General features: G+C 37.5%; 2 protein-coding genes and 10 non-coding genes across 22 annotated transcripts in view; 9 read left to right on the top strand and 3 right to left on the bottom strand.

Moving 5' to 3' along the window:
* The first annotated feature begins 9 nt into the window (after positions 1-9).
* Positions 10-15135, top strand: TAF1D (TATA-box binding protein associated factor, RNA polymerase I subunit D). Of its 10 annotated transcripts, none has more exons than XM_088017936.1 (13): positions 10-95; positions 1728-1880; positions 2561-2936; positions 4083-4258; positions 4562-4619; positions 6191-6237; positions 7246-7295; positions 7521-7551; positions 8285-8333; positions 8679-8716; positions 9265-9331; positions 10061-10128; positions 11972-12297. In XM_088017936.1, exons 2-8 carry the CDS (start codon positions 1825-1827, stop codon positions 7535-7537), a joined length of 780 nt encoding a protein of 259 aa, XP_087874062.1. In that variant the 5' UTR covers positions 10-95; positions 1728-1824; the 3' UTR covers positions 7538-7551; positions 8285-8333; positions 8679-8716; positions 9265-9331; positions 10061-10128; positions 11972-12297. The 10 variants fall into 10 exon arrangements, with proteins under 10 accessions (XP_087874062.1, XP_087874058.1, XP_087874059.1 ...); XM_088017932.1 differs by adding an exon at positions 9776-9818 and having other exon boundaries at positions 10061-12297; XM_088017933.1 differs by having other exon boundaries at positions 9265-9818.
* Positions 5712-5838, top strand: LOC114221590 (small nucleolar RNA SNORA40). The gene has a single exon (XR_003611777.1). It is a non-coding gene; the product is annotated as a small nucleolar RNA SNORA40 (small nucleolar RNA).
* On the top strand, positions 7061-7193 carry LOC114221587 (small nucleolar RNA SNORA18). The gene has a single exon (XR_003611774.1). It is a non-coding gene; the product is annotated as a small nucleolar RNA SNORA18 (small nucleolar RNA).
* LOC114221592 (small nucleolar RNA SNORD5) lies at positions 7341-7412 on the top strand. The gene has a single exon (XR_003611779.1). It is a non-coding gene; the product is annotated as a small nucleolar RNA SNORD5 (small nucleolar RNA).
* On the top strand, positions 8077-8214 carry LOC114221582 (small nucleolar RNA SNORA8). Its single transcript, XR_003611770.1, has one exon. It is a non-coding gene; the product is annotated as a small nucleolar RNA SNORA8 (small nucleolar RNA).
* LOC114221585 (small nucleolar RNA SNORA1) lies at positions 8462-8596 on the top strand. The gene has a single exon (XR_003611772.1). It is a non-coding gene; the product is annotated as a small nucleolar RNA SNORA1 (small nucleolar RNA).
* On the top strand, positions 8885-8957 carry LOC114221596 (small nucleolar RNA Z40). Its single transcript, XR_003611782.1, has one exon. It is a non-coding gene; the product is annotated as a small nucleolar RNA Z40 (small nucleolar RNA).
* On the top strand, positions 9357-9482 carry LOC114221586 (small nucleolar RNA SNORA32). Its single transcript, XR_003611773.1, has one exon. It is a non-coding gene; the product is annotated as a small nucleolar RNA SNORA32 (small nucleolar RNA).
* Positions 9849-9975, top strand: LOC114221584 (small nucleolar RNA SNORA25). The gene has a single exon (XR_003611771.1). It is a non-coding gene; the product is annotated as a small nucleolar RNA SNORA25 (small nucleolar RNA).
* CEP295 (centrosomal protein 295) overlaps positions 10130-19463 on the bottom strand; it is a 52834-nt gene continuing 43500 nt past the window's right edge. Inside the window, exons 19-30 of one of the 2 annotated variants that reach the window (XM_028119598.2) lie at positions 17555-17652; positions 16948-17050; positions 16378-16548; positions 15436-15575; positions 14406-14577; positions 13172-13782; positions 12299-12439; positions 11025-11121; positions 10720-10884; positions 10531-10636; positions 10346-10445; positions 10130-10254 (exon numbers count right to left, since the gene is read on the bottom strand). In XM_028119598.2, coding sequence (XP_027975399.2) covers positions 10216-10254; positions 10346-10445; positions 10531-10636; positions 10720-10884; positions 11025-11121; positions 12299-12439; positions 13172-13782; positions 14406-14577; positions 15436-15575; positions 16378-16548; positions 16948-17050; positions 17555-17652 — 1943 coding nt within the window. In that variant the 3' untranslated portion in view covers positions 10130-10215. Of the gene's footprint in view, positions 10255-10345; positions 10446-10530; positions 10637-10719; positions 10885-11024; positions 11122-12298; positions 12440-13171; positions 13783-14405; positions 14578-15435; positions 15576-16377; positions 16549-16947; positions 17051-17554; positions 17653-19463 lie in introns of those variants that run through there. The other variant, XM_028119601.2, reaches the window with a different exon arrangement.
* On the bottom strand, positions 17133-17202 carry LOC114221588 (small nucleolar RNA U2-30). The gene has a single exon (XR_003611775.1). It is a non-coding gene; the product is annotated as a small nucleolar RNA U2-30 (small nucleolar RNA).
* LOC114221589 (small nucleolar RNA U2-19) lies at positions 17352-17431 on the bottom strand. The gene has a single exon (XR_003611776.1). It is a non-coding gene; the product is annotated as a small nucleolar RNA U2-19 (small nucleolar RNA).

Genomic DNA, 19463 nt, shown 5'->3' with positions numbered 1-19463 from the left:
TTCCTCGTGGCGTTCAATTGTTCTCGCGAGATTTCGGGCCCACTATTAGCTGGGTCGCGGGCTGGATCTTTCTTTCCTTGCGCGAGGTTGTGGAGGTAAGCAGTTGTCTGCGTGTTGGGGTGCCGAGGGTTGGAGGTTGCCAAACGCGGACGTCGGAGGCCTGGGTTGCGGGGCGCGAGTACGCCGCTGAGGCCCGTGGTGGGCCGGCGCCTTTGGTGCAAGCCGGTCGCCGATGTGGGTGGGTAGGAAGAGGGCACGACTCTCGGGCCTGGTGAGCGAGGGAGGAGCTAGCTTTTCCGGGGATCCCCGCGTTGCTCGGTTGGCTCGAGCCGCGGAAGGCAGGCCGGGAGGGTGGAGGGCTCGCGGTCGTTGGGCTGAGGGCTTCGTAGCCGGACTGTGGCCCACACCTGCGCGTTCATAGGCGTGCTGCATTGTGTCTGGATGCTTAAAATGAAGCATTACGGACAAGTACACGTCTTGTGAATTTTCGTAAGTGCGAGGTAACCATTTCTGACGCCTTGTTGCGTGAGGTGAGGTGCTCCCTGGAGGCCCTCGCCCCAAGGTCAGGCATAGTAAGTGGTTGAAGGGATTGTTAGCACTAAGTGCGCCAGCTCGCCGCATGGCCTCTCGCGGAATCTTGGGATAAGAAGTACACTTCGATAGGAATGTTTTTCTACGCGGTTTCCGGAAACTGGTTTTTAACTCCACTGTGCTGATATTTAGAAGACAGACATAACCTCCGGTATACCATCAGTGCTGTGTAACCCAGTTTTTGTTAAATTTCATTTTTGAGCAGTTATTTCATGAATAGTTAGGTTTTCGCATTTTAAAACACTACCAACAAAACATAACATGAAATTACCACGAGTCCATCGGACATTTTGCAAATCTCTACCTGACCTTGATGATTTCTTGTATTTGGGATATTTTGTCATTTTATCCTAGGATTCCATTCTTCACTACTCAGTTGTTATTCTCAGGTATACTGAAGACAAAAACGGAAGAATGTTGGTATCCCTTGAAAGAGGGAGATGAGGTAGTAAAATAAGACCTCTACTTTTTTGCCCACTATTGTCAGATTTTCCAAGGAGAGAATAAAAAGACAAAGGGCACCGTTGTGTGGTCTGTTAGTCTTTCATTGAAGTTTGAGAATTCAGAACTTATTAATTAGTACCCATAATGGCAAGGAGATAATATGCCAAGGAAGAGGTTTCACAGTGACTTTGATGAATCATAGCGTGAATGAGAAGAGGCTACAAATGGAAATCCAGGAGATTGGATTGAGGTAGTAAATCGTGAATCTTTTTCCTGATATACTGAGGCAACACTGCCTTCTGGCTTTGTATGTAAAAGTTTTTCCAAGGAGTTCCTATCTGCTCTTGAAAAATGGCTTTTTGGCCATTAATTGTATGTGAATACTTGTATGTTACATGTTTAGTAAAATTTCATTTTGTATCATGGGAAGATGTTTAATACTTCTTTGGAAATGACAATACTGTTCTGGAATCTCACTCCACTGGATAAGATTGAGAAGACACCTGAAAAACGGAAACCGTGAATTCAGTTTCTAGATTTTAGAATTTGATTTGAAATGGATGATTCCTATATAAAAATATTAAGGGCCTTGTATATGATTTTGCCTTAATTTACATAAAATGTGACATAATCTGACTACATCAAATTGTGTATTACTGGGATACTAGCTGTTTGTGTTGGCATTTGTTCAGAGAAACTACATCACGTTTACCGAATTGTCAGAACTCTTAAGCAAATAAGTGGCGAATAAAACAATTTGGAGAAGGACTTGGGAGATATGTAACTGGAATGAATTTTAACTCTATAATGGCATCTAATTCAGCTGTGGAAATTGAAAATGAGAGGTAAGTGCTGTTTTCTTAATCAACCACCACTAGATTTTTACTGCAAAACTGACTAGATTGGCTGATAACGTTTACTGTATTTTTATTATTGGGTAAGCAATAAAGGTAATTTTCAATAATTAGGAAAGAAAAGGAAAACCTGTTTTACACAGGTCTTCAGTTTATGTAGTTAACAGTGGGACACATTCTTAACCCTGGGGAAACAATATTCTCTGGGCCAATTTGGTATCTCTTCCTGGCTAAATCATCCTAATCTTAAAACAGGAAAATAGACATCAGTGGGGGATCTTGCTTAAAAATCAACTTGTTGGGATAATGCACATTATAATAGAGCTGGCATGATGGAAATAATCACTGGGGAATCCAATCAGCATTTCTGTTGTAATCAAATATCTGTTTGCTAGGCTACTCTTGTTTTATTTAGAGCAAGCTCTAGCACTAAACAAGACTGCCTTTGGAAATTAAAATTCTATTATTTATCTTGGAAGGTGATGTTTTGGTAAGAGCTATGGCATCATGATATTATGGCATTACGGTCCATTTTAGGTAGTCTGAACTAAGTGGTTGGTTTAGTCCTGAGCATGTTTTCCTGTTTTTGGTCTGTGGAAGAAAAGTACCTTATGGTAATAAGCATTCAGTAATAAAAAGAGTGCAATTAATTTTTTCCCCTTTTTTTCTAGTGATAACTCTTCTGGTAGCAGCTTATTTAAAACTCAGTGTGTCCCTTACTCACCTAAACAGGGGCAAAGAAACCCTACTAGAAAGTTTGTTCATTCACCTGAAGATGTTCAGGCAAGGGATTCATCTAGTGACTCATCTTTTGAACCAAGACCATTGACTTTAAAAGCTATTTTTGAAAGATTCAAAAAAAAGAAACGTAAAAAGAGGAAATATAAACCAACAGGAAGACCAAGGGGAAGACCAAAAGGGAGAAAAAACACTAGACGTTCCCAAATAAATAAGAAACAAGTTCAAGATAAAGGATCTGGGTTCCCATTTTTAGAATCTGAGAATGCAAGAAAACCATTACCTTGGAGAAAAATTTTAACCTTTGAGGTAAGTCATTATTTTATATGTGTGGATACATAACAGCTAAAATGTCTGAAATGACTTGGCCACTTTTAGAATTTAGATGTGCCTGGAACATAGAATCTGCGACTTTGATAATATCCTTCTGTACCGACTTATCTGTCGCTTCAAGACCAACCCATTCTGGGTGGATTCTTCACTGGTATATTGTTTCAATGAATATACCCGTATGTGAGGTGTTTTGTCTGTTTATATAAAATCCGTTGAACTCCTCAGGTTTTTAAGTATCATCCCTAAAACTCAAGTGATCCCAATTTTACAGTAACCTACGTCAAACCCACCCATATTTTCCATGTGTAGTGGCTTTAGTAGAGGCCATTTCCTTATAGATACTGAATATTCGATTTTGACAGAATTGCCTGACAAATAACTTAGCATTAAACTCTCAAATACTTGAGTTAAATGATTGCATAATTTATAATCTTTTGCTCTAGAATTGGTGATTTGAAAGAATACTAACCTTTTATGTTTTAAGCTGATAGGTGAACAAAAGAGATTTCTCTTTGCATTTAAAAACGTCTTTAGATATTGAAGAGCACTGGGTGTTACAAACAATCATAGAACACTACATCAAAAACTAATTATGCCTTATGTAATGAATGGTGACTAACATAACAAAATGAAATAAAATTAAAGTCTTTAGAGGGGCGCCTGCGTGGCTCAGTCCTTATGCATCTGCCTTGGGCTCAGGTCATGATCCCAGGGTCCTGGGATAGAGCCCCGCATCAGGCTCCCTGCTCAGCGGGAGGCCTGCTGCTCTCTCTCTCGCTCCCCCTGCTTGTATTCCTGCTCTATCTCTCCCTCTGTCAAATAAATTAAAATCTTAAAAAAAAAGGCCTTAGAAATTCCCAAACAATATAAGATTTGTGCTTAGTTTTTCTTGGTATACCAACAACTTACGTAAATTTGATAATGTGCTAGGTAGATAGTGGGTTCTTTTTACAACCAGCATCTGGTGTATGTGATCCACATATGGCAGAGTGAGTAAATCAGAATCGCTTAAGTTTGTGGTAAAGGAACCCTTTTCATTTTGGAACATAAGGTATCTGCTAAGTCATGGAAGAAAATTTTGTGTTTTGTAAGACCATTACATAAAGTCCTTTTGATATTTAGCAAGCAGTGGCAAGAGGATTTTTCAACTACCTTGAAAAACTGAAGTATGAATACTACCTCAAGGAATCCTTGAAACAAATGAATGTTGGTGAAGATTTAGAAAAAGAAGATTTTGACAGTCGTAGATACAAATACTTGGATGATGATGGTTCTCTCTCTCCTATTGAAGAATCAGAGTAAGTTTAATCGTGACATAATTTAGGTCCTAGGTTTTATTGAATTAATTTTTTAAATTTTAATTGTTCCATATTATGTTAGGGATTTGTTGTTACTTGAATAGTGATGGGAGCATAGCTACAATAAGGGTTGTAGTTGAGCTTTGAGCTTGGCACATGAGCCATCCGTTTTGGGATGTCATACATGACAACATAATTTTTCTCCTTAACTAGTATTGCTGTTTCATTTGTGTATCATGACAGTATAATATTGGATTCTAGATAGATGATTTTGTCGTCTGAGGGTATATTTTAACATTACAGAACAGAGGAGGCTGCAACAAATCTTGAACATAATGATGAATGTGATATCAAATTGGTGGTAAGTAACATTTTTTCCCATTTCAGGAGGATAGCAGTTGTACAGGAAGAATTTAATCCACTAGTTACTATCTTAGATTCTGAACTTAATTTTTGAAAGGCTCAATGGATTTGGTGTACAGGAAACGTAAGAATAAAAATAGGGATTATTTGGATGCTTGGTGAGAATGTTGGGTTTTCAGTACTGTTAATAAGTTTAATATGTTAGGTTTTGCTATTAGAATGTCTAATTAGGATTTTCTAATAAAAAATAAGTTGAATTTGGGTTTTTAACATCAGGCCTTAGTCATTAGGTTATTTTAAGTAACCTAGAGTTCAGTTATGTGTAATTACTAAAGCAGTAAAATTCAGTAGTTACTTAATAATTGGAGTTTTTTATGCAGGACAATAATGATTTCATAATAAGTTCTGAAGTACCAAAGATGAAGAATGTGTATTTAGAACAAGAAGAATATACTGAAGAAGCCGCTTTGTCTAAAAAGAGAGCATCAAAGTCCAAAAACATTGGACAGGACAGAATGGCCTGAAAAGAGATAGGAATATGAATGTTAAGGTAAATAGAACAGAGAAAACGGCTTTTTGTAGAAAGTAAAGATGAAAAACATAATGTATATGTTGGCGTAGTGATAAAGAACCTGCTAAGGAGAAAAAAAGAATGTCTGAACAAGTTAATGAAACTCGTAACGAATTACTAGAAAAAACCATTTTAAAAACAGTGAAATTATACACATAGAAAAAATTGAGGCTTGCATATAGCAGAAATAATCACTTGAGAAATAATAAACAGAAGATCTGTTTTGCCTCTGCTTGTTTATTTCAGGGTAAGCACTTAAAAGGCATCATTTGAGCCTTCAAGAAGTACAGAGATTGTAAATCTTTTATTACAGTAATCACTAATGATGGACGGCAACCATCCATTCCTCAGAGTACCTGAAACGGGTTTTGCCCGCAGTTTTATTCAGATAAAAGTGACCTTTAGCTTCAAATATGTAGTACCATAATAAGAACTTACTAGTTACCTAGACTATTTCAGCTACCACTTACTACTGCATATTGCTGAGTATGCCACTAAATATATACTGTATTTTATGATCGCACTTGTGCTTGTTTTTGTTTAGTTTGTGAACAAAGACTTAGACTAAGTGCAAAAAATAAATCCTCTTTTGCAACCCAGAACTCATGGCACAGTATGAGTTTTGATACATACAAGAAGGAACAAGATCCCTAAAACAGATTAAAGTGATGGTGGGTATATTGACAAACCTGAAGGGCGGTTCCAGGACTGTAGAATTACTAAAGGTATATAAGGGAAGGGGTGCCTGGGTGGGTCAGTCATTAAGCGTCTGCATTGGGCTCAGGTCAGGATCCCAGGATCCTGGGATCTAGCCCTGCATCAGGCTCCCTGCTTGGTGGGGAGGCTTGCTTCTCCTTCTCCCACTCCCTCTGCTTGTGTTCCCTCTCTGTCAAAAATAAATAAAATCTTCAAAAAAAAAAATAAGGAAAATCTCAGCTATATTGAATTAGTATTCTAATTTTAATGCTGACATGAAACAAAGATGCTTTTTTTTTTAGGCTTTTCACTTGAACACAATGTCTGGACTTTATGTCTTACGCTTTAGGTGAGTATTTGGGTCAGATTTGTTGAAATGAACTTTGTCAGACAGTTTAAACCTCCACAGGTTTCATTACTGAAAGACATTTTGTCAGTTGACAATTTGTTTGACATTTCATAAAAATGAATTTTAGGGTTCACACATTTTATAGTGGTAAAGTGCAAGCTTCACTTTACTAGCAAGAAAGGGTCTCCACAAACTAAGTTAGTTTATATTGAAATAATCAGAATACTAGATATTCTCATTTCACACATTTACATTATTTTAAACTAATGCATAATCTAAAATGAGGTATAAGATTTAGTAGTGTAATGTTAGAAATGACTAGAGGACATAAAATTTCCTAAATCTGAATGATGCAAACGGTAATTAAAAAGCACCCAATTTATCTTCCAGTGATTTCATAAATGGGAAGAACAGAAATACATAAAGCCACATTAATATTTTCCTCTTTTTTAGTGATATCAAATAATGGTATTTCTTAAGGTGAGGCAAAAATTTAAACACTGCTGTAATCTGGAATGTCCTAGACAAAACATACTCTGATACTGGAGTTTGCCAAAATCAGGACTTTTAGATATGGAAATCTTTTTCCTTCCTTTGGTGGTTCTATAGTAGCCACTTTGTACTTATTTTTAGTATTTGGTTTTTATTCTCATTGTAACTTACTCCTTCCTGTAAGCATTTTAAAAATCCTTACTGTGTAATTTAGGGAATGATAAGTTTGTTGTAAATGTTAGGCTTTTTGCACAATTTTGAACTCTGTGACTGAGAGCAGATCACTGTTGTGTTTTTCTTGTGGAATCTTCCAATTTAAAACTAAACAATGGTTGAGGTCTATCCCGATGGGGCTTTTTCTCTGTAGACCTACATCGTTGGAAACGCCTCATAGAGTATATGTGTGGTTTTCTTTATTCACAGAACTATGTGTTAGATCTGTGGGAAAGAACTACAAGACATTTAACTGCTAAAATTCTGTGAAAGACCTAATAGTCAAATTTTTTTAAATCTTAGGTGTTGGCATATCCCAACAATCTGTACAGTTCTAGGGTGTGATGGCTTAGGTAAGTTTCCATTGGGAACAGTGCAATCTTTGGGGTACTGTTACAGTTCAGATGATGAATTTAACTGTTCAACTGCTGAATGATACAGACATGAACTAAAACTTAATTCTGACAGAGCTGACTATAGCTTAAATCCAGTTACAATGTGGATGCTAGTCATATATTTAGGTTTTAAATTTTAATCACACTTAAATTGTTCTTAATCTTTTGTTATTTTATCTGTAGGGGTGAATAGGATTTGAACTCATATTTAGAGGTAGGTGGAACATCTGATTTCTATTGAAATTTATTAAGGATCCAAACGTTCTGAAAAAATAGAAGTGAGGTCAGCATACTGTTGTGCAGTAGTTGGGTATGCAACAGAAGTATCAAGATCTTAGTAAAAATGTTTGCTGTAAAACAGAATTGGACAAACTGAAGAGACTGTCTAGGAAATAACATGAAAATGCCCTTTTGTATCTTTATTAAACAATTCATTTGGATATGTTACAACAGATATACTAAATTTTTTTTAAGGAATTCTGCCTGATAATCTGAGCAACTGATCTTGTTTCTAATGCATCATTTCTTTTAGTGATTTCCCTTCATAGTTATGTATGTGAATTATACAGAGACAGGAAAGATAATGGAGACTGGGCTTATAACTTAAGTTGCAGGTAATATTGTCTTATTGGAGTGGCAATTAGGAATAAAGGTCTACATATTACAAGAACTTAAATTTCGAGAGAGAAGTTTCTCAGGTAGCCTTTGAAGTTAGAGGGGTTTACATATCCGTCAGGATCGCACTGCATGGTATCTGCCCTCAGCAGCTCATTCCTGCTGGGTGTTCAAGAGACAGTGCAATAGAAACTCAGTATCTGGCATCGTTGGTTTTCTTGGCTTCGTGCATGTTAAACCTGGTATTTTTATTGAAACAGTTTTCCTCTAGTTTTTCATATTGTTCAATTTGAGAGAATCTACAGGAGGAACTAACACGTCTCTTTTTCTAGGGGTGTTTGAAATTGAGAACCAGGCAGATCCAGGCTCAGACCCTAACGGGTAAGGTTTTTTATTTCAGTTGCTTCTGGTGGCTTTCTTTTATTGACAGCATCTGGTTAGCAAAACAGCAAGACTTACAGAGGCAGAAACCTTTGTATAGATTATAAGCTTGAGAGGAACTTCTCTAAAGCCTCATTCTAGGTAGAAGTGGGCACTGTTGTTCATGGTGTCCAGAAATTGTTGATGTGGCTACATTGAGACACAGGTTATGCTTCCATCATAGCAGATTTATTGCTGTGGTGACAATGAGGCCTGTAACATTTCTGTAAGACTTTTCAACATTAGAAACAATTAGATCTATTTGCCAAAATAGCAATCAGTGTACTTCTACAATTTGACTTCTAGGGCCCCGGAGTAAAGACATTGGATCCCAAAGATTACAGGTAAGATTTCCCTTCAAAAGCCCTATGTTATAGGAGATGGAATCCATTTATTTACCTAATTTTGACAGCTGCTAATCCTGGTAGTTCATTACCTCACCACTTAAAAAAAAAAAAACTCTAGATGTTAAAAGGCCACAATGTGTGTTTATACTGTTTGCCAGTGATTTGTGATGTTATGATGATGGGCAAAATGTTCAACTGCTCTGAATGTGCTGAATGAAAGTAGCCTTTCTGAACATCCATCCAAATGAAATCTGTGCTGTATTTTCCAGCAAAAGCTCTAAGTAAAAGTTAAACAGGAATAGTTACTTTGGAGTGAATAATCAGGGCATTTCATGTCAATTGAGGTTTGAGTGCAAATGAATATAGCTTTAGTTTAATATATATTCCCAACATTTAAATGAACTGGATTGAAAACAATTATTGCACCTTACGTAGTTTTAAGTCTGCAATTTGTAGCACATACTAGTTCAGAACTGGGTTTCAGGATACTTGGGAACCTAATTACATTTTGAAAAATGTAGTCTAAACTTTAAAATTTTCCATAGGTGGGGAGTTTCTGAAGTATGTCCGTATTCAAGTGGAGATCGAAGAAGCTCAACCGAAAGAACTCTGGCAAGTTAATTCTCTTACCATATAATGGTCATTACCAAGGCTTTGAGAATGCAGTTTCTCATTTGCTGTGGACATGACCATAAAAAATTTTCCCACTAGGTTTTTTTTCTTTCTGCTACTTTGCCTAGCATTCAGCCTATTGGGAACATTTTATCAACCGTGTTCTATTTCCATTGGCTAGATCAGCACTGTCCAGTATAAATGTAACAAAAGCCATATGTGATTTGGTAATAGTCATATTTCAAATTCTAATCTGACCATACATGGCTAGTATATTGAACAGTGCGTGCCTAGATTTCTACTCTTGCAAGTGTCTTTTGCTAAATCACTCCTGCTAATATCCATGCAACTTGTAATACAATAGATTTAATAGAGGGAGGCTGGCTTCAGTTTACATGATCATCTCTGGAAATGGAACCTTACTTTTATGTTCCTGTTATGTAGGACTGACAGTGACAACTGTAGATTGAACAGTTCTTTTTAAAAGGTATGTACACATTTGAAAAAAATAACTTCCAGGTCATTTCAAAGAGGGCTTGTGGGACTAAAACCAAGAGCTCTTAACGCTATGACCAAATACTGGAATTCTCCATAGGATGTAATAGTTACTCAATAGTGCTATGTTTTCCTGAGGAGATACAAGATTTAGCTGCTTTTATCCATGATTGGTCAAGTGGGAAAGAAGAAATGTCTCCGAAGTTTAACCAATGTGTATACTCTTGTTCTCAGGGCTATTGTGAAGATTATGATTCTGACTTTGGAGGAACTACAGTGAATGGAAGCGGAAGGAATCACATGTAAAATTCCTCAAATAAAAATTTATTAACTTTAAATAATTTTGCCTATATTACACATAATTAAAAATTTACACTTTTAGTAGAAAGTCAGCATGTATTTTTGGCTCGAAGTTTCTGTAGTGTTTTCTGTGGAAGGAATAAAAAAATAAAATTTAGCATTTATCCGTTGCAGTATATATACCCTAGACATGGAAAAATTGTAGGGGGCCTAGCTCACCTTATGAAATTCTTTTGCCCTTGCTCTGTTTTGGGCATATGCATCTTGCTTTGCTTTCTCTTCCCTTTGCCGTTTGACTTCAGCTAACTGATTGTATGATCTGTAAATTGATACATAGAATTAAGGACACACATTTTAGGAATGTAAATTACTATTCACTCACACACATACACACACACCTATACCTTAGGGCCCTTTGATGCATGAGGGCTTGTGCAGTCATTCTGTCTTCAGGAAGTGACACTCTAACCTTAACCTTATTCACACCCTTCAGGCGACTCACAGATGAGCCTGAGCAGAGAACAAGTGACTTGGCAAATATTACAATGCTACATTCTCTTTGTGAGACCTGATGCAGATTGTGTGGAACATACCTGTAGGTTTCTCCTTAGCTATTTTGGTTTGAGAATTTTCAGGAATACGAGTTTTATTCTTTATTTCTTTCTGTCTCTGGGAGGATCTCTCCATAAATGATTTTTTCCTCTTTATAAATGCTTCTTGTAAGCTCCCAGGTAGAGCTATAATCTTTGGAGGAGTTTCTGTTAAAAAAAACAAAAACTGAAGCTTAAATGTTTTGTGCCAGCAGTGTACAAGATTGTGGGACAGTGTGAATATTGGAACTGAATCGGGAACTCTGCCAGCCCCTCAGTTTAAGCATTTCAGATGCTCAAGGGCATACCTGCCGACAGGATCACTTGCTCCTTGCTGCAGTGTTCAGATACACCTAGATAATCCGAGGTTTCTGTTTCTGATAAAAGAGGCAGAAATTCACTCACCTAATTGCAAAAAAAAAATTATAGATGAATTTACCACTTTTCATCTCACTGAACAGAATCACAAGCGTAGGTTCTAAACCTTTTAAGTTTCTAGACCCCTGGTTCCCTTTGTTAGACAAAGAGATGTGGTCTTTGGGGGAGAGGTAGGCAGCTGAGTGCCTTACTCTCTGCTCCCCAAATGCAGTATAGGAATCCATATTCAATAGACTTCGTTCCTATTCTTTCTTTGTGCTGGTTCTCACATCTGAACTACAGGACTAAGTTTTCTGGGAAGGGAAAATTTTAATAAATGACTTTATTCCTATTAAAATGCTTTACCTGACCAGCCTACTCTAGCCAAAAGCTCCCCCCACCCCCTACCCTGATTGCTGTCAAGTTCTTCCACACCACTTCTGCATTAGCTCTTGGTCTCCTGCTTCTCCAAATTACCCTTATCAGTAATCATGGCAACAAGTACTAGGTGTGGAGTCATTTATTAGATAAATAATCTAATACTGTATCAGGCCACAGTACTCTCTAGAATCTGGGACTTCCCTGTAAGAGTTTACCTCTTAATACACAAACAGTTATCAGTGAATTCATCTATTGTAATCTAGAATCTTAGTAAATTAGCATTAAATGTATGGCAGAATTCCCTCCAATGACTATCTTCTAAGAAGTGAAGTGAGCCAGGAAGAATGGTTTGCTTGCAGTGGAGGAAAGTATAAGGAACCTGCAGCTAAAACCTATCTTGGTGTTTTATAACTTGAAATACATCTTCATTTTTTCTTCAAGACACGCACAAAATAAACTCAAAGTAATAGCACTCGTTCTGTACCACCCTCAGTTCTGATTTTTACCTATCTTCTAGAGCTCTGCTCCTCAGAACTTTTTTGGAACAAGATTCATCTTTCATTGAATCAATTCATTTCGTGAATTCCAACCCTTCCAGGTACTAATGAAATCTACAGCATCGTAAGATAAATGTTCCTCTCCTCAGCTGTCAGTTGCTTAAAGCACAGTAACCCCTCCTGTTCACTGTAGTTGACAGCATTTGCACCCGGGAAAAGGAAGGAAATTAGTTTGCAAACAATTCTAATGAAAAAAAGTGGAAAAACTTACCTATTTCCTTATTCTCAGCTATGTGTTGCTGTGTAAAATGAGGTGTATTCATATTAAAGGGAGCTATGAAATTTACCTGAGAACTGTTTTTTGTCTCATTTCCTTTCTTTTCTTCCAGGGTTAGATTTACAAAATCCATTTCAGCAATACTGGTATCACTGGTGCTTACTAGTGTAAGCTCTGGTTCTTCCATTATACCATGGCCAGATTCTGTCTCCTGTGCAGTAAAATTCAAAAGGAAACCGTACCCTTAAAAGCGTAAAAATACGTTACAGAGGAAGAACAGTGGTCCGTGAAGACCACCGTGGTGCCTCCCCCACGTCCAACCCACTTTAAGAAATATTAAGACTTTGGGGATGGGCGAAATAATTCTCTGAAAATAGCTAATGCAAGGGTTATAAACCCAAATGCTTATTATGGGGCTATGCAGATAGTACAAAGGTGGGTTGACTGGGGGCTGTGCAGAACCTGAGGGGGTAACCTATCGAAAGGGAGCAGTAGCTGGTGGGGTGCAGCCAAATGGGAGACCCTTGCTGCCAAACTACATTTTTAGAGGAAAGTATCTAATTACACTGAAGAATTTGCAAAACAAACACAAAACCACTCCAACACAAAAGCTGCAAAATAAAACATCTGTGGCCCAGATGTCACTCTTGCTCTCAATATAATTGATCGGTGGAAGGACAATACTAGAAGGCAAAAACCATATTCAGGTGACTCGAGTTGAAACCAAGCAGATTAATGCAGTACAAAGAAGCTGAAGCATAGGCCAAGCCATTAGAAAAGGGATGTGTCAATGGGGAGCAAGACCTTTTATTGGAGATTTCCAATGATAACAAGATTGACTATCTCAGAAATATTAGCAAGTATCTTGGTTGCTTCTGTTGAATTTTGTTTCAAAAGACTTCCCTGGAAATGAATCTTTTTACATACAACAGATTTCACTTACCCACATTGGAATTGAGCTCTGTAATGATCCAGAACTTAAAAAGAGCTCTGATTGTGCTAGTTGAGAAAGGTTTCTTAGGACTTTTGGAGTTTCTTCCTTAGTTGAATTCTCAAAATATTTTTCATTCTGAACAGAATATGGTGTCTGAACTGAAGTTCCCATCTCCACTGTTCTGACACAGGATTGAGAATCAATTTCCTCCACATGTGAATTTATGTTTAAAACCCCACGGGTTTCATTTTTGTCTCCATCGAGTCCTCTTTCTGATAGTTCTTCAAAACCCAGTCCTTCTTTTCTGCCTTCTGGTTGGGCTTTTACTGAGCACTCACTAGAGGTAGACCCACATGGAGTGCTATACTGTAGACTTAAGGGATGAAATACATTAGCCTCATCAGATGAACCGAAGACTGAACTCTGTAAATTTCCTACACAGAGGTGGAAATGAACACTTTTTTCCTTATTTTGTATTTTAGTCTGTTCAGAGTCCTGATTTTCCATGCCTTGGGAAGAATCTCTTACTTCAATGGTGAAAATACTTGGTAGATCAACATGCTGGCTCCCCTCCTGTGAAGAAAATTCTGGTAGAAGCTGTTGAAAAGATTGTTCAGATCCTGTAAGAAGTTAACCACAATGACATGTGAAACCTGGATACAGATACAATCTCTAATAGTCTGACTAAATTGCAAGTAATGAAGTCAGATTACTTCCTACAATTTGAGGAGTGAAAGCAGATATATGTATACATGAATAGAAAACTAAAAGGATGGTCACTGATTTTCAAATTCTCCCACAATGTATTTTCTCCTAGTCTAATAAAACATGGTTATGACACATGATGAAGACGAGAGAGAGTCCTAAGACTCTCCTAAGAGAGACTTGATTTCAGTAACAGAACTCCGACTAAAATGTGTATGTGTATCTCATAAAAATATGTGTGTGTATATATACAATTTGTACAAGAAGTTTTAGAAGGATACTTAAAACTTAACTGTAAGGGTTGAGGTAAGGAAGCTGAGGAACAAGAGGCAGCACTTTGGCTTTTTATCAAGTTCAGAACTGTAAAAATGCAAACTAAGCATTATTACTTCTATATTGAAATGAATACACAGAGAAACAAGCTGTAACACTGGGAACGGGTCAGGACAAGAGTGGAGACATACCAAGAACTGCTAGGCACAATTTCCAAGGAAAGTGGATGTAAATCATGGAAAAGTATTTTCTAACTTAATCATACCCTCAGTATTTTCTGTAGTAAATATCTGAGCTGCAGCATGAGCCAAATGAGGGTCCGGCTGCTGGTTCGGGCTTATGTTAGATGAATTCAGGCTGGTTCTCAGTGCTGTAAAGGAAACCGTACTTTTGGATGCTACAACAGCATGGTGGCTTTCACATGAAGAATCTGAGTTCTGATGGAAAACAACAGGGAAAGGCTGACATACTGATTATTACCAATTGGATCAATAGTCATGTTCCTATGATACTACTATTACCACTTTCCTTTCACACTAATAATTTGCTTATTTAAACCCAATTCTTCCATTTCAGTCAATATGAAAGAGACTTTAAAAAATTTAGAAAACAAATTGCAAATTAACCAGATAGTTTAGAATACGACAAGATCACTTTCTTTTTCTTTTTTTTTAAAGATTTTATTTGTCAGAGAGACAGCACAAGCAGGGGGAGCGTCAGGCAGAGGGAGACGGGCTCCTGATGTGGGACTCAATCCCAGGACCCTGGGATCATTACCTGAGCTGAGGGCAGCTGCTTAACTGACTGAGCCACCCAGGTGTCTGACAAGATCATTTTCTAAAGGCAGGAACTATTATGTAGGACAGCCTGGGATGTCAGGGTATGGGAGAAGAAAGACCTAGTTTTGAATCTCAGCTGCTTTACTGTAATAGGAAGAGGCTTTAAATTTTGTAAAATTCGTAATAAAAAAACAATAAAAATATTCTTGAGCCTTTTATGGATTATACTCATTAACTGGAGATAAGGCTGACAGGACAAAATTCTAGTATAGCTGGTTTCCAATCTTGGTTCTACATTATAATCGCCTGGGGAGCTCAAAGTTTTTTGATAATCTAAGCACTCCTAGAGATTCTGACTTAATTGGTCTGGGTACAGCCTGGGCATTGGGATTTTTAAAAGCTTTCCACGTGATTCTAATGGGCAGCCAAGGAAAAGAACCACTGTTCTGTTCTAACAGAAGAAAAGATTAACTGGTTTTGGACATTCACAGCAATGAAGCATCTACATTAATATACCTGGTAAAAGTCTCTGCTGTCTTGAGAAATCCCAGAGTATGATGATGATATATCAAAATCTGGATGTGGTTCTAACGGCTTAAATAGCTGACGATGCAAATTTGGAAAAGTGTGTTCCAATTCTGGAAAGTCAAGGTCAACTGTTGCAATTTTGAGAAAAAAAGATAAAATTTAATTTTAGGTAACTGCAATTTAACAAAATTACTTCCATTTTTTTTTCATTGCCAGCAGATGCTTTCAAATTAAGTCCTATCATTACATCCCACATACAAAAAAATAAGGATACTGAATGACCAAAACCTTTGACAAAGTTTCCATTTTTACTAGCTCCAAAGTCTTATGAAGTTTAATTAGAAGAAGCCACTATGATCACTGCTTTGCTATAAGCTTTGTTATTCTCACTTATTTCATTTTGGCATCAATGATTTAAAAAAAGAAGAAAGAAGGAAAGTTCCTGTATAGGGTGTTAACTATGGGCCAGGCATTGTACTTCATGTGTACTATCTCATTTAATCTCCAACAGCCCCCTTTTTAACAGAAGAGGAAGGAGTAAGCAATATGCTCACTGTCTCACAGCTAATATATGATCAAATTAGGGACTCAAGGTCTGATCTTATTCTCAATATTGGCAATACTGCCTCAGCTGTTACAGCTAACTTTGCAATGGTAAAGGAAGATCTGTTCATCTCTGCTACATGTTCTTCAGTCTAATTCATTCCAGATCCCCTCTCAGTAAATGCCCTGTTTTCCATGTATCGTGTCATAACTGCCACAGCAGGCCAAAGAGACATGAAGCTCAAATAATCATTCCTTAAGACAAAAAGGATGAAAGGTTATATAAAAGCACTGTTTGAAATAATTTTATCCTCAAGTCTGTTTTTTCAATCATCAAATTTGCTTCATTTATGTGCTTGTCTATCATCTGCCGCATATGTGTCTTACCAGGTGTAAACTTTTCCACCACAGGCAACAGAGGTTGATGAACTTCCCGAGAGTCCTGCCTTTGATAAAGAACTTGCGATGAAGGAAGTATAGAACTTAAAATACCTCCTTCCTCTTCTTTACCAGTGGTGGATTCTTGTTCCCTGGGGTCCACATGCTCTGAAAATGACCCTGAAAAATGAGTTCAATGAAAATACTGAATGGCTGGGCACTTCCTTAGAGACAAGTTTTGGTAGAGAGGCATAGCAATATACATTGATGAGGGATCAGAGCAATTAAGAAATCTGCTCAGATTCCCACTGGATAGGAAAATGTGAGCAGATAATTCTGAAAATGTTGTTGGAGAACCACAGAGTATCCCTGTGGCCTGCAGGCCTGTGACTTCCAGTAATGTTTAGAGTAACATACTGCCCATTATCCTCTCAGGCATGAACAGTTTACTTCTGAGATTTAAAGAAACAAGCCCTCTCAGCACACTGTGACAAGCTCTCAGTGTTTGCTCTCACCACTGTACTGACCTCAACTGATGCTGGTCTTTCAATTTATTTACAAACATTTTGACTTTATTACCTGGATCTGTAAGGCTCAGATCTGTGTTTTCGTAACTTAAAATGCTGCCAGTAGAAATAGTTACTGATGATAATGGCTCATGATAAATCTCTTCTGTTTCAGCCTAAAAATGAAGAGGAATGTTAGACTACAATGTAGGAAGTAACAGCTAGAAAAAAACCCAAATCAGCAACAGTTATCAATTCTGAGCTCAGATCAAGTGTAGAAACCTTCATAGTTGTAAAGGTCAGTAGTAAAACCTTTTCATCACTGCTCAGAACTCTAGTCTCACACACACACACACACACATCCCCCCCATCTCATTTATCAAGTCTTAGTTATACACAGTCACACGATCACCTTTACACACACACACACACACACCCTCCAGACATAAGCCCTTATCGTTCTAAGTTACTTTTGCTTCTCAGAACTAGAGAGATCATGCATCGGGTAGACTGGAAGGTCTTCTGATGCTCAGATTTGGCTATTTTCATCATTGATCCACCTCAGTAAGGGCAGATCTCAGACAACACAGACTTCAATTATTTCACAACTTCTATAAACTAAAAGACAACATGAAACCAAACAGCTCTAACAATGGAGTACCTATTAAGACACTACTAACATTATCCGGCTTCACAGTTGGACTCAGATATGTATGTTCTTCCTCCACAGCACAGCTTAATACGGCATGATTCTCAGCCACAGCCTCCTTGACCTTGACTGAAATTGGGGGGGGGGTAATTCAGATTATTATAAGTCAAATTCTTAGCACCAGAGGATATCATTTCTATTTTCCTACAGTTTTCTTTCATAGCTTGCTTTGTAGAATTGCCTTATCTTAGACCAAAAAGAAACAGAAACATTCATTTTATTATTCATTAACATTCCTAGTCAGCACAATATGCTTTTCCCTGGAAAACTATACTTGTTATTATTCTACAAAGAGGAAATTACCAGTATGATGGGAAATTTTTTTTTTAAAGATTTTATTTATTTATTCATCAGAGAGAGACACAGCAAGAGAGGGAACACAAGCAGAGGGAGTGGGAGAGGAAGAAGCAGGCTTCCCCACTGAGCTGGGAGCCCGATGCGGGGCTCGATCCCAGGACCCTGGGATCATGACCTGAGCCGAAGGCAGACGCTTAACAACTGAGCCACCGAGGCACCCCAGGGAAATGCTTTTGTTATTAAGTGAAGCAAAAATATTCTATCATTAGTACAGTATGATCTCAAAGTTGAGAAAAATGCATATAAAAAAAGACTATATAAAAATTATTTCGTCTCAAGAATTCAGGTATTCTGAGTTAATTTTTCTCTTCAAGAGCCAACATTTATGGGAAAGCTAATCAAAGTGTACAGTTATCTGTGGCTCTGAAACAGAATAAAATTAAAACTGTGCCACCAAATACATAAACTAAAAATGTGTGTCTCATTATCACCATGATTTCATTAAGAGACATCATACACATTAAAAGTTTGTTTCTTAAATGTTTTGGTAAGAAATGTTTTCTCAAAGACCCAGGACACACACATGTACCTGTATATTTATAAAATAATATCTATATTATGGATAATGAGGCAGAAACAAAGCTAATACTGAATATTATATATTAAGTACAATTTGTTTTTAATCATTTTTTTTACTGTCTTCTACTTCATTAAAAATGTATTATTTTGATCTAATTGATATAACCAATAAACTGTTACTTGGTTTCTTCTATACAAACTAAAATTTTCAATAAAGAAACTAAGATATGGTGAAATTGTACAGTAAGTTCTTATTTTTTCCTAGGCAGCTCATTTCAAAAGCTAGTTGGGGAGATAAGTTAATCTGGGGTTTATCCATTCATAATCCTAACTATACTGTTATATCTAATATACCAAGAAGATTCCCCCAGGGGGAAGATTTGAGTAGAGTAAGAGGTAAGAAAATAAAAATAAGAAGGGAACAAGGTCTTCTCTTTTGGAGAAATGTTGCAGAATTCAGTGGACAGATCCCTGAATGAGCTGGAAGAGAAACAAGTATCAGTGGTTTGGATAGGACTCACTGATACAAGGGGCCCATTATGAGATTACTGAAAAGGGGAAGTAGCATCATGAAAGCAATGCCCTGCACAGAGTCATCTTCCCATGATACACAAGAATTTCCCGCTTTCCTTCCGAAGCAAAGCACCATTTCCCGCCTTCCTAAAAAAGCAAAGGGTACAGAGCTTGAAGTTAGTGATACCAGCCTAAGAAATCACACTGAGGTGATGAGGACCTGAATAAAGAGGAAGGGAGGGAACAAAGAAGAAGTAACAAAGCTGGCACTCTCTTTTCTAAGACAGAAACAATGGATGATTATGAGAAAGAAAAAGCAGCCCCGAGCTGACCTGGCCCAATCAGCGAGGCCTTAGTGTTCTCCTGTTAAACATGAACAATTTCACAGAATACCAGTAACAGGAAAGGCTACCCTGTGACGATGATGGATCAAGACAAAAACCAGGCCATCGGTACTCATGTCTAAACACAGACAAAACCAGGAGTATTAT

Source organism: Eumetopias jubatus, unplaced genomic scaffold (genome assembly GCF_037043125.1).
Source record: "Eumetopias jubatus isolate StellerSeaLion01/CBP00866 unplaced genomic scaffold, mEumJub1_p1.0 scaffold_13, whole genome shotgun sequence".
In the NCBI taxonomy this organism is placed as follows: Eukaryota; Metazoa; Chordata; class Mammalia; order Carnivora; family Otariidae; genus Eumetopias; species Eumetopias jubatus.
This window is presented reverse-complemented; position numbering and strand designations above follow the sequence as displayed.

Excerpts from the sequence above, each read along its gene's own strand:
- TAF1D (XM_088017927.1), top strand. The coding sequence starts at position 1,825 with ATGAATTTTAACTCTATAATGGCATCTAATTCAGCTGTGGAAATTGAA. Across the intron at positions 1,881-2,560 it reads GTGGAAATTGAAAATGAGAG|TGATAACTCTTCTGGTAGCA; the intron begins GTAAGTGCTGTT and ends CTTTTTTTCTAG. Across the intron at positions 4,259-4,561 it reads TCTCCTATTGAAGAATCAGA|AACAGAGGAGGCTGCAACAA; the intron begins GTAAGTTTAATC and ends TTAACATTACAG.